General features: G+C 31.1%; 1 protein-coding gene across 1 annotated transcript in view; it reads right to left on the bottom strand.

Moving 5' to 3' along the window:
- Positions 1 to 6,118: 6,118 nt before the first annotated feature.
- Positions 6,119 to 13,033, bottom strand: part of LOC108907036 (putative serine protease K12H4.7) — a 15,969-nt gene continuing 9,054 nt past the window's right edge. The window contains exons 3-6 of the mRNA XM_023455157.1: positions 9,445 to 9,680; positions 6,884 to 7,300; positions 6,447 to 6,749; positions 6,119 to 6,309 (exon numbers count right to left, since the gene is read on the bottom strand). Of these exons, the coding sequence (XP_023310925.1) occupies positions 6,197 to 6,309; positions 6,447 to 6,749; positions 6,884 to 7,300; positions 9,445 to 9,680 (1,069 nt within the window). The 3' untranslated portion in view covers positions 6,119 to 6,196. The remainder of the gene's footprint in view (positions 6,310 to 6,446; positions 6,750 to 6,883; positions 7,301 to 9,444; positions 9,681 to 13,033) is intronic.

Here is a 13,033-nt window from a genome sequence, read left to right as displayed (position 1 = left end):
TAGTTTCTAGTCAAGTTTCACGTCACGAATATAAAAAATATTTTTGTGACTGTTGTTTGTTGTATTTCAGTAGCGAAAGATCATTATTACAGCATCAGAGCGATGACTGTCATCACGTTTATAAGACAACGCCTTCAAATAACCTTGATATAGATAAATTTGGAAAAAGTGTTTCCGAAAATTTGGAAATTTTGAAAAGCAATTGAAGGTACCTTTTGTGGTGTATACCGCTTACAAAAATTTTTAATTAGTACATTATAATTGAATTACAAAAAAGATAACTTACGTAATGCGAAGTTCACAATGAAGATGACATGTTGAGAATACTTCATAACAATCACATTATAAACATTCAATTGAAGTACCAAGCAAAAAGAATGATATTATTTAAAAAACGACCTGTAACCTCACAAACGAACAAAAAAAGGTCAACATTTTACAGTTAAAATTATTTTAAAATTAAAAAGTAATAAACATTATTAAAATTCAATAGTTTTTTTTATTTCGATGAAGATGAAAAAAGATATTATAAAAATGAACTCGTTAACACACCACCAGAAAATAAAAAACAAAATTCAAGATGAACTGGAATTTCAAAATGTTACAAAACTGGCTAAATTACACAAGGTGTCTCGCGGTGACGACCCATTAGAATTATTTCAGAAACTACTTCGATTTGAATTTTGAAAATTTGGGATACCGGGTTTTCGGGCATGCCCTTCTGAACTAAAATAATGGCGTCCACGTACCACTTTCGGTTATATCGGAAGTTNACAACGCCTTCAAATAACCTTGATATAGATAAATTTGGAAAAAGTGTTTCCGAAAATTTGGAAATTTTGAAAAGCAATTGAAGGTACCTTTTGTGGTGTATACCGCTTACAAAAATTTTTAATTAGTACATTATAATTGAATTACAAAAAAGATAACTTACGTAATGCGAAGTTCACAATGAAGATGACATGTTGAGAATACTTCATAACAATCACATTATAAACATTCAATTGAAGTACCAAGCAAAAAGAATGATATTATTTAAAAAACGACCTGTAACCTCACAAACGAACAAAAAAAGGTCAACATTTTACAGTTAAAATTATTTTAAAATTAAAAAGTAATAAACATTATTAAAATTCAATAGTTTTTTTTATTTCGATGAAGATGAAAAAAGATATTATAAAAATGAACTCGTTAACACACCACCAGAAAATAAAAAACAAAATTCAAGATGAACTGGAATTTCAAAATGTTACAAAACTGGCTAAATTACACAAGGTGTCTCGCGGTGACGACCCATTAGAATTATTTCAGAAACTACTTCGATTTGAATTTTGAAAATTTGGGATACCGGGTTTTCGGGCATGCCCTTCTGAACTAAAATAATGGCGTCCACGTACCACTTTCGGTTATATCGGAAGTTGCCATCAACTTGCTTATTTTAAATGGAACACCCTATATATTATTGCAATTTTGGATTATACGTGTTATTTTAAGTGGACTTTTATAAAGTTTGCCTATTCCTAAAATTAACCGTTTTTGAGATATTTCATTTTTTTCAAAAAAATGAAGAGAAACAGTGACTAGCTTCAAACCATGTGTATGTTATAGTAAGAAAGATAAAGCAACAATATTTATCCGGGATAATTTTTAAGATGCAAGCGCATCAAGCGGCGAAAGCGGTAAGCTCCGAAACAAGGTAATTTTGACATTGCCGTTCATTTTTATAGATTCATTTCAACAACATTCGTTTTATTTCCCATTATTATTAGTAATTTTGTTATTAAACTGCGGTTATTTGACTTCTGTGATATTTTATAGGTTTCAAATATTTCGTAAATAAATTTTAATGCAAGTAAGTATTTATGTCTACCTTGTTTGTTTCTAGCATTACAATTTAATGTACATTTTTTGAGGTTATAACTATGAAGTTATTCGTTGCGGAATACCAACATTTCCTATTTAAGTGGCAACGAAAACCTCGTTGTATATTAGAAGGAGAGGCAGTTTTTAACGCTGGTCATGTGGTACTATGTGGGAAAATTGGGCAAAGTGATTTAAATTTAGAAATTTATTCATTGTGTCTGCAAACTAGTGCCCTTACTAACAACGCTCTTGAAATTCAGGGAGTATTGTCTACCGACAATAATATTTTGAAAATTTCTTCAATTTGAGGAAAACTTAATTCTGGATTTTTCTTGAACCATGAAGAACAACCATGAACTGAACAATAATAGTTCGACAATTTCTTCTTTTTATCCATAACCCTAGATAATGTCCATAACTGCTGAAGTTTTCCTCACGCTATTTTTTAAATATAACTGTTCAAAAGCAAACACTATACACAATTTTAAATAAAATACAAAACGAAATGTCACACACAAGAAATGTTTACCTTGTTTCACTAGTATCATTTGTCACCGCCAGGGGGCGAGCTCTTAGCTGCATTCGCGGATAGGGGGGATAGCTAGACCCCTAGCCGAGGATAGCTGTGGAATTTTTAGCAAAACTTCGAAACAAACAACTAAACTGTCAATTTGTTGTTAATCTCTTTCAGTGACTGTTTAATTTAGTGTATATAAGAAATGGAAAACAATACATATTCAAATACTGATATTTTAAATTTATTATTCATTCACAGACGTTGCAATGGAATTATGTACAGTTTCTAATGAGACATATCCAAATTTGCCACCATTGAGCAGAAAAAAGTTAAGAAGAATTTTAGCAAATCAACTAGAGTATGGTCGAATTTGTGCAGAAAGAATTTTACCAAAACCAATAACTTCAAATGAAGATAATGTAATAAATGTGCTAGCCTATTTTAATGTTCATCCAGAATCCTGAACTCGTGCCGCAGAGTATGATTTAGGCATTTTACGAGCGTCCATTCACAGAATGCTAAGAACTAATGATATACATCCATACAAAAACTACTTTCTGCTTTTCATCCGGGTGACGCCGTGCAACGTGTACAATTTTGTGAAACGATGTTAGTACGATACCAAGAAGATCCACAATTTTTGCAACATATATGGACAGAAGAGTCAAAATTTACGAGAGAAGATATTTTTAATAGACATAATACTCATTTTTGATCATCTGAAAATCCTCGTTATCCGGGAAAGAAACTTTCAAAATAAATTTAGCGTAAATGTTTTTTTGTCTAATTAAAGATAACCAAATTTCTTACCATATCTACGAAGAAAATTTAAATGCCGACAGATATCTCAATATTTTGCAAACGGTTGTGGCAGATTTTCTAGATGATATACCTTTAGACCAACTAAGGAAGTGTTGATATCAATTGGACGGGGCTCCACCTCACTGTCACAATCAAATCGATCAACAGCTGACTGAAATGTGTGAAGATAGCTGGATGAGACGCCTAGGACTTGGAATTGGCCAGTGAGGTCTCCCGACCTAGTGAGGTCTAATGGAGTGCCATTGGATTTTTGTATTTGGGGAATAATAAAGCAAAAAGTTTATTCTACACCCGTTGCTTCAAAAGAGGATTTGATTACTCGAATATGAAGAGCGTTCCATGAATTGCCTGCAGCTGAAATAGCAAAAGCGGTGGCTGATGGTGTTATCTCTAGAATCCACAAGTACTTAGCTGCTAATGGGGGTCATATTGAACACTTATGACTTTTTAAGTAATTTTTTTTATCTTAGTGCATGATTATTATCAACATACATAATTAAAATTGTGTATTACTATGTATGAAGTTGATTTTTTAGAATTCTTCTTAACTTTATTCTGCTCATTGGTGGAAAATTGGGATATGTCTCATTAAAAACTGTAAATGTTCTACTTAGAATCCCATTGCAACGTCTGTGAATAAATAATAATAAAGAACTTTTAAACAGTTAAACAGTTAAAACAGTTTAGTTGTTTGTTTTGAAGTTTTGCTAAAAATTCCACAGCTATCCTCGCAAGAAATAGGGAACCCTAATACCGTTCGAAAGAGAATAAAATTATGTATCAGAATATAGAAAAACATACAGGGTGTTCTATTTAAAAAAACCGACTCATGAAGGCTTGAAGTTAACTAAACGCGACATTAAATTTCTAACACCCTGTGGTCGATTAAGCCACTTTGAAAGTATGAATGGGAAGCTTAGGGGTCTAGCTATCCCCCCTATAAATATTGTTGCTTTATCCTTCTTACTATAACATACACATGGTTTGAAGCTAGTCACTGTTTCTCTCCATTTTTTTGAATAAAATTAAATCTCGAAAACATTTAATTTTAGGAATAGGGAAACTTCATAAAAGTCCACCTAAAATAACACGTAGAATCCAAAATTGCAATAATATATGGGGTGTTCCATTTAAAATAAGCAAGTTGATGGCGACTTCGGGTATAACCAGAAGTGGTACGTGGACGCCATTATTTTAATTGAGAAGGGCATGCCCGAAAACCCGGTATACCAAATTTTCAAAATTCAAATCGAAGTAGTCTCTGAAATAATTCTAATGGACCGTCAAACACCCTGTATTTGTTTGCCCCACAGTAATGCGCAAATCGAGCGAATTAAGGATGTTCGATACATCTCTTACGGGGCAGGCGGTGCGGGAGGGAAGCCTATGCTTATACACGGTAGTTTCGTTGTAGTACCAACCTTACATAAATTAATTTGAGTGAACTACATATAATATATACGAATGAAATTTATACAACACATATTAGCTTGCATATATTTTCCGTGTTTAATGCACGTCAATTAACTTTTTATTTGAATAAAAGTGTCTATTTATTCATTAAGAGCTTGTAAAATTATGGATGAAATCTGGCAACATTGTTATGGCGTGGTAGTAAAAGTTGGGTCAACTGTCATTACTGTCAACTTTGCGCTTATTCCGTAAACATGAATGAACATCCAAGGTACAAAGGAAAAGTAGGTAATGACTGAAAAGTAATATAAAATGCGTATGAAACAGAATGTGGGTTGATGAGAAAAAAGTAAAATGTGCAAACCGAGAATCCATATGATAACTATCAAGAAGCTCAGTGTATGATAGTGAGACGTCCCCTTGTCAAATTTAAGATTATGACAGAACATCTATACTGTTCGTTTTGCAAAGAGATCCTTTCAATTTTTGTTTCAAATTGCTATTATATTGCATTAGATCACGAAAAATGTATTTAATATTAATTATTACTACATATGTTTTCGACTGGAATAATTTTATAGTCTATAATCGAGCTATTCAAATATAGCGCGTCAGTCGAAACGTTAAATACAGCGTACAGTGTTGCCATATTGCCTTTCATTGGATCAGATGTTTGTTCAAATTTGTCAAAACGTTATATATTCATTCCATTATCTCAATAATTACATTGTAAGTGCATATTTTTATTGTTTTAAAATGTTTAGTAATATTTAATTCTTTCATTACAATTTTATTTTCCCGATCCTAACCATTTTTAAGAGCAATATTCACGTTTGATTAAAGTTTTTGCCTCAACTCCCATAACACCGCCTGTGTATAAGAGCATAATTTTTAATATCATTTTTCAAAAAAACTACATTGGCAATCGATCTGATATTTTTACACGAGATAGTTTGCATATTTATTAACAGATTTCAATTGCTTTGAAAACTTTCTTACCATTTTTTTTTCGGTATCAAACCTCCTTAAACTGAACAGTGTCAGATTTAGTTACAGTTAGAGGTAAAAAGCAAATGTAGGAAGTAGAAATAGTACCAAATAAGAATGTATTAGAAAACAGGTAAAATGATTCTGTTTGACTTACACAACAATTCACTAAAAAGTAGAAACAGTTTTTTATTTAGTCTTTATGTTGATGGTTATGTGACTAAAATAAGTCCTTGGAGCATCAGTGATTTAATTTATCCAATAACTATTAGGTATAGGAAATCACAGAGTTTTTAGGTAGTTTAAATGTCAAACTGAAATAATGATTCTTGTTAAAATCTCAGTAATTTTTTTTAGCCTTTCCTGATCTTTTCAACTTGATATCAGTGGATAGTTTAATTATATTAAATTGTAATGATTTATATAAAAATCGATTTGTTTATGTCTGAAACATATCTAATCTCAATATGGACACGAAAGATCGGACTGCACTGCAATTAGTGATATAAGAAAATATGTATTTTTAATCAGGAATATATTTCTATATAATATACATTTTTGTAACGAACAAGACAAATGCTGATCAAAATATCATTAATTGAGACTTAACAACACTCCAATGAGTCTATCAACTTCATTTTTAGCTGCGGTAAGTTGTGGCAATTCGTTCTCTGTAGTCCCGTACATATTGGCACAATGAGACGTCCCTAAAAATTAACATCATTAGTTCCTTACAAGAGGAATACTATATTACTAATACAGCATAAAACAGTTTTATTTTTGTGATATACACATATTACTAGGCACCCACTAATCTTTAACTATTTCTTTTTTAAATTCTTACCCTCAATATAAATGACAGGAGAATCAGGATTTGTAGTTTCTGTAAGTCCTACAGCGTGCCAAGGATCTAGAGAGCCATGAACATACACCACGTTTGATACAGCGATATCAATTCCACCATAATTTGCGTTCGTTTGGTCGATTTGAGCCTTGATAAAAGTTTCATTAAACGATTGTCCGAAGGCCTCTACACATAGGTTTGTAAAGTAATCTATTGAGCATCCTTTTCCAAATATTTTATCTTCCCTGCTTGTTGTTTGGTACCAGCCGAATTCGGTACAAGTTTGATATATCCACTGACGTACTAAAATAATTACCTTTGTATTTTCTACATCATATTTATAATATAACTTAACAATTTTATTCAATGCTTCAATGAATCGTTAGCAACATTCATAACTGTATATAGGTACGAATGATCCTAATAATAGAACTTACACGTCCCATTTATTTGAGTATCCCTTAGGTATGCTACATAGCTCGCATAATCGTAACTTAAACATTCGTTTTCCGTGCCGTATACGGTACTAATGACATTAGACAGACGAATTATTTCTTTTCCTCCGTTTTGATCAGTCAATATCTTACACAGATCGTCAATCGTAGACTCGAGCATCCCATTATACTGCGCTACTGCAGCGAAGGCGGCTGCTAAGCTGGTATAAAAATTTGCAACTTCGAAACCATCTACGTCAAGACTTTCAATGGGTTCGCATAAGTTAAATATGTTTGTAAGGGACTCGTCATCGCTAGGATTATATAATAAATCATCGACTTGTTTCATGGCCGTTGTAAGATTATTCACACATTCTTGACTGATAGTAGCCAAATCTTCAGTGACTACCTGAAAATATTCTGAAAAATAAAAATAAATTTTGTTACAAAAATTAAGAAACTGGGAAGAAATGGAATAAATGAAGAAGCAATATTTTTTCTTATACTCATTTAAAATAAGCACTTTGGCCAATACAGTGTAAAACATCTACAACTTTAAGATACATTGAAAGCTATGTGGCTCCGAGTATTCTATTTGGTATTCAAATATATAATTTTGCTATAATAATATACTGAATTATTATTAATATTATTATTAATAATAATGAGGATGAGGAGGATGAGTAGGAGGAGGATGAGGAGGATGTGGAGAATGACGAGGATGACGAGGAGGACAAGGAGGACAGGAGGACGAGGACGACAAGGACGACAACAAGAATAACCGTTGTGGGACACTTAATTTTTTTAATATTGTATTCTCGTATGATGAGGCAAAGGCCTGTAGATCCTATGCCCGACACTTGCAGAGTGACCATAGCTCACATTATTAGAAGAGTTTTCAGTGTAGAGATACTGGACAGGACGGGTTTGCCTGGCCGATGCTCAAATCTCGAATCAGCTCGTCAGGTTCACTGACTAACGAGGACTCATGGGCGGATATATGTGGCATACGAAGAGAGGTGAACCTGTTTCATCCTCTGAGGAACTCTTCCAAGCCGAAAATTTCAAAAGATACAAAAATTGGTATCTTCAATTACAAGCTGTTACAGATTTGCTTCTCACTACAGGGATCTCGAAAACGGTAAGAGATACAAACTAGCTTAAATGGGGTCAAAGTTGCGTTACCATGGGACCAACATTATGCCTCTACAAAATCAAGGCTAACATGATTAGTTTTCGAAATCTTTGAAAAAAACCGAAATTTTGGAAATCCGTTTTTGTTTCATTTCAGCCTTGTTTGAGGTGATATTGAAAAAAGAACACTCCCTCATGGCCCCTTTTTGCTTTCTATCGAATGGCATAATTTATTTTTATATGTAACGTTTTGTCTCTCCAGGACCATCATCAACTTAATTTTTTTAAATACGACCCTACAAATTTTATTACATTGTTGCAAGCCTTCATGACTCGATACTGTACTGCCTCGAATCCCCGAATCAGATTCAGATGTTTTGTCTCGATAAATTCATCTTCAGTGTATTCGTTCTAAATTTATCAACATTTTTTATTTAGATTTTTTTGTTTATTGAATTATTTTACACTGTAAGTGTCGTTAGATCCTGTGAAATCCATTGACGTTTTGGTTGCTCATATACATTTTTAAGAATTAATTTTTCATAATAAAATTAAAATTGTAATAATGTTTTAATTTTGACGCAACAACTTATTTAGTTATGTATGACCAAGTGATGGTAGTAGTTAATAATAATAAATGTTTTATTCTAATGCGTGGTGGTAAGAGTTTAAATAACTAGCTAGAAGGTATTCATTGGGGATGAATCACTCCTAAAATTGTACTAAACTTTTTTCCATTGACCGAATTGAAAAATAGTAATATTAATTCATAGCAGGATTTAATTAAATTTTTTTACTCTTGTTAAATTTTAAAAAACTTTATGGTTTTCAAGAAAAACCGTATTAATTGACACAATATTTTGAGTGTTCATTAGAAAATAATCAGTCAGTAGTAGGCTTTATCTTTCAAATTTGACAATTGGCCAAATAAATTTTACTTCACTTCTCTCCTAATTCTACAAAAAGAAAACAAGTATTTAGGTAGTTTGTAAATAAGCGAATATTGTATTAAGTAAAAAACACAAATAAATAATAAAAATAATAATTGATATTTTTTATTACTAACTGACAAGTTTGAAAGATAAATTCATTGCCTACTACAGACTTTTCAATTATTTTCTAATAAACATTGTTAAAATCTTGTTTTAGTTAATACGGTTTTTCTTGAAAACCATAAAGTATATTTCTTTCATTTTTGTAAATCAGTCAATCAATTCCGGTGGATGAAAAATTAGATTAGAAGTTCCTGTAGTATAAGAAAATTAAATCCTTTCTCGAACAGGATCAAAGCTCAATTATTCATTGTTTCTAACTTGGAAAAAATTTAATCATATGAAACTAAACAAGACAGCTGACTAATAATTTGTTATCACTAATTGAAAGTTAGTTGAAAAACTGATTGTGTGCTATTTACAAGTTTTAATGTTTACCATAAAAATCCAGTTTTGCCAAAAGAGGACCACTACTCGACACGGCTCCTTGCACCAAATCGGGATATTTTAGTCTCAACCAAGCAGCTAGAGAAGCAGAGTAAGAACCACCAAATACAATCCATTTAACATCGGAAGGCAGAGAGTATTGTTCATTCATGGCTTTAATAAAGTTTGCAGCATCGGCCACCGCTTGTTCACTTGAGAGATAGCGCAAATTTTCAGTAGCTAAATCGCTAAAATTAAACATTTTTTTAGGTCAGAATAAACAGCTGTGTTATACCTACAATTATTTCATTCACAATCGAGATAATACGTCAGTACCAAAATTTAATGTTTACTAAAAGAAGAAGAACATTAACAACCTATTTATTGAATATAACAACGTTAATATGTAACGTCGTTATTTCCTAAATAGACTTTCAGCTCTTAATAGTTATTTCAAAATTTTGAAGTATGTTAAAGATAATTTTTTATTTTTTAATTATATGCTATTTGCAACCTTGTACTAAGTGTTTTAATAATTCTATTGTTTAAATAAGTGTTTGTGACTCAATTAAAATCGTGGAAATAGATATTTATCAATCTTGATGCATAATTTATATTTTAAATAAAGTATAACAAAATTGTCAGTGAAATTATGAGATATATATCATATAAAATGTCGTTTTAACTATGTATGTGCTAACAATAAAAAATAAAATAAATGATTGCAATTTGTATCATGTCAAAATCTTACTAAAGCATATGTGCGTGTATTTTGAAACAAATTTTCTCTAACAATTTTTGAAATTTTGAGAAATAATATCGTTTTAGCTATTCTTCTATTCTAAAATCGTTGACTCCTGCAGAAAACATATTCAGCAGATTATTGAAGAAGATTACGATGCTATTGACGCAGTTTTTGTTTCCCATTAAATTAGACGATGGAAATATTAAAAAATTAGAGTATGATAGATGTTAGATATCAATAAAAACAATAGATATTCATTAACTAGGTACATGAAATCCATTATGCAATGTTTGTAATTGTTATCTCGATGGGGTGTTTGCGTAAAAGAGATGTCTACTGGTTTTCACAGAATACTATTCTACAATGAAAGTTAATGCGAACGTTACAAGCAATATCACTCCTCCTTATATAAATTCTTAATTGATTTTAAACATTTTTATTCGAAAAGTGCGGCATTGTTGTCAACTTCTGACATAATAGACTGAACATGTTATTAAGGAAATCTTTTAAGTTATGTATAAGGACCGCGATATGAGATCTTAGTTAAACTTCCTATTAAGAGACGGCGCAACAGTTGTCCGCCAAATTCATTTCACCTTTAATTTTTTTTTAATTGCCAGTTAAGTAATAATTTCCTGCAATAATAAAAAAATAATTTTATCGTAATATCTGAGGTGGCAAACAATCCATTGTTAAAATTAAGTTTTATTGTATTTTTCTGAAGTGCTACTAATGGAAGTGCGTCATTAATATGCAGGATGTGACTAAAATACTTAAACAAGCCATTCAGACTTGACGTCACAAAAACTACTAGTTGTAATCTATCAGACTTCGAAAATGGAACAACCAAGAATAATGATACTTTGTCTTATAAACTTATTTCGAATTCTCAATCCTGTTTCGTTTTAAATATCCTCTGAAATAATAGAGGAATTTTAATTAAATTTGTTGTACGTCATATTGGGTCAGGTCACTGTAATGTCAAGGTACTTGTGCAACCAATGGAAGAGACACCGCCATTAATAACATGTATACCATCGAATATTTATAGTTCAACATCTTGAGTACCTCAGGGCTCTAATACGGAAACTTTACTGTTTCTTGTTTACATCAATGATTTATTAAATGCTGGTAATTTATTACAAAATAAACTTAATGTAACTTCCAACTAAATGTATAGTAATGTAAGTATAGAAAACGCAATTCGTTAATATTTAACTATTCTCTCATTAATACCACAGACAATATATATAGATTATCGCTTCAGACTGCGTGTTAAATACTGGAAATTGGCAACTCGAAATGGATGCAGGGTTTTGTTAGCCGGCATCCAGCAATAAAATTTAGCGTGGTAACTCTTCTACTTGGTAATAGGCGGCAGTTCTAGCGGTGGTTTTGTTGCCAAATAAAAACTGCCAAATAAATTTAATGCATTCAATTATGTAATTAAAGAGATATGGAACTTGTCTTTTGTTTGGAAATCACATTTGTTTTAAATAAAAGATAATTAAACTGTATTATTCAAATAACAACAATGTGCAAAAGTTCTTCAGGAATATCGGCAAATTTATTTTTGAAGACGAATCCCGTCAATGAACACTGTAAAAAATATTATTAGAAACCTTAGGTGCCCAGAACACAGCCCCGATCTCAGTCCTTAAGACATATTTTTATGGGGACACTTCAACAAAATATATTATTAAAGACCTCAAAATTTACAAGTATTAAAAGAAGAAATACAAGACGAAATGTTTCTGTAATTCCGAATTTGTTTTTAAAGCAATAAATAGTAAATCAAAGCATATTTTCAACTGTACCATCACAATTACTTACATTTTGAAAATTTGTAACAATTGTAGGTATTTTAATGTTATTTCGTTTTTAGGTATTCTCCTTATGTTGTTGTAAAAGTTAGTTATAAAAATCGTTGTTTGTTATTTCAATAAGAATGAATTTTAATTTTTTTAATGTTTTTTTTTTTACTTTAAACAAACATATATTTTTGATGTCAAAAGAAATAAAGGAAAAGTCGTACATTTGTATTTAAAAATTTTTTTCCACCTTTAATTATTATTAACCTATAAGTGGATGTCAAAATACAAAAAAAAACGGTACCTACATTCCGCGACGTACTAATAACTCACTTTGTATATTAAATAAATTTATCATGATCATCAAATATTAAAAAATATATATATTACAAGTTGTTTAATATATCATTACGAATTTTGTTTATTCGGAAATATATTTTCTGCAGTATTTCAATATCAAAAAAATAAAAATAGTAGCTAATTAAAGAAATTATGATTAAATAATCTAACTATGACACCATTGCAGAATATCATATGACACTACATAGATACTCGTTGATTCTATGAAACATTTTTATCAATACCTACATCATACCTTTAAGTAAATACAGTAACGCAAAATACAGATATTGATAAAAAAGTGTACAAAATAAATCAGTAAGTACGCCTGGCAGCATTGCCAAAGAGTTGATTTTATGTTGCTAGGATATGCGTAGGAATGAATTTGATTCTTCCTAAAATTCTGCTGTTGGTGTACTCTATCGACAATGCGGAAATTTAAAACTGCTGTCCTATTCCAGTAGCGGTCTGGGGCGATAGCTATTTTGTCTGTGTTAATAGTATTTTGGAAAGATTTGTTAAGTTTAAGAATCTGGAGTGGAGTCATATTTCAGAAACGGTTTATTCTTCTAGCTGATTGCTTGGTTACATAACATTCATTAAGAATAGAATTGAGTATGCCTACAGTAGTTAGTCTGTTCAACGCAGATGTCTAAAATATATATATTCTTACAATGGTTATTATCCCCCTAGGGGTTTTGATCAT

The sequence above is a fragment of the Anoplophora glabripennis genome, unplaced genomic scaffold (genome assembly GCF_000390285.2).
Source record: "Anoplophora glabripennis isolate ALB-LARVAE unplaced genomic scaffold, Agla_2.0 scaffold293, whole genome shotgun sequence".
In the NCBI taxonomy this organism is placed as follows: Eukaryota; Metazoa; Arthropoda; class Insecta; order Coleoptera; family Cerambycidae; genus Anoplophora; species Anoplophora glabripennis.
Note: the sequence above shows the minus strand (reverse complement) of the source record. Positions and strands in the feature narration are given on the sequence as shown.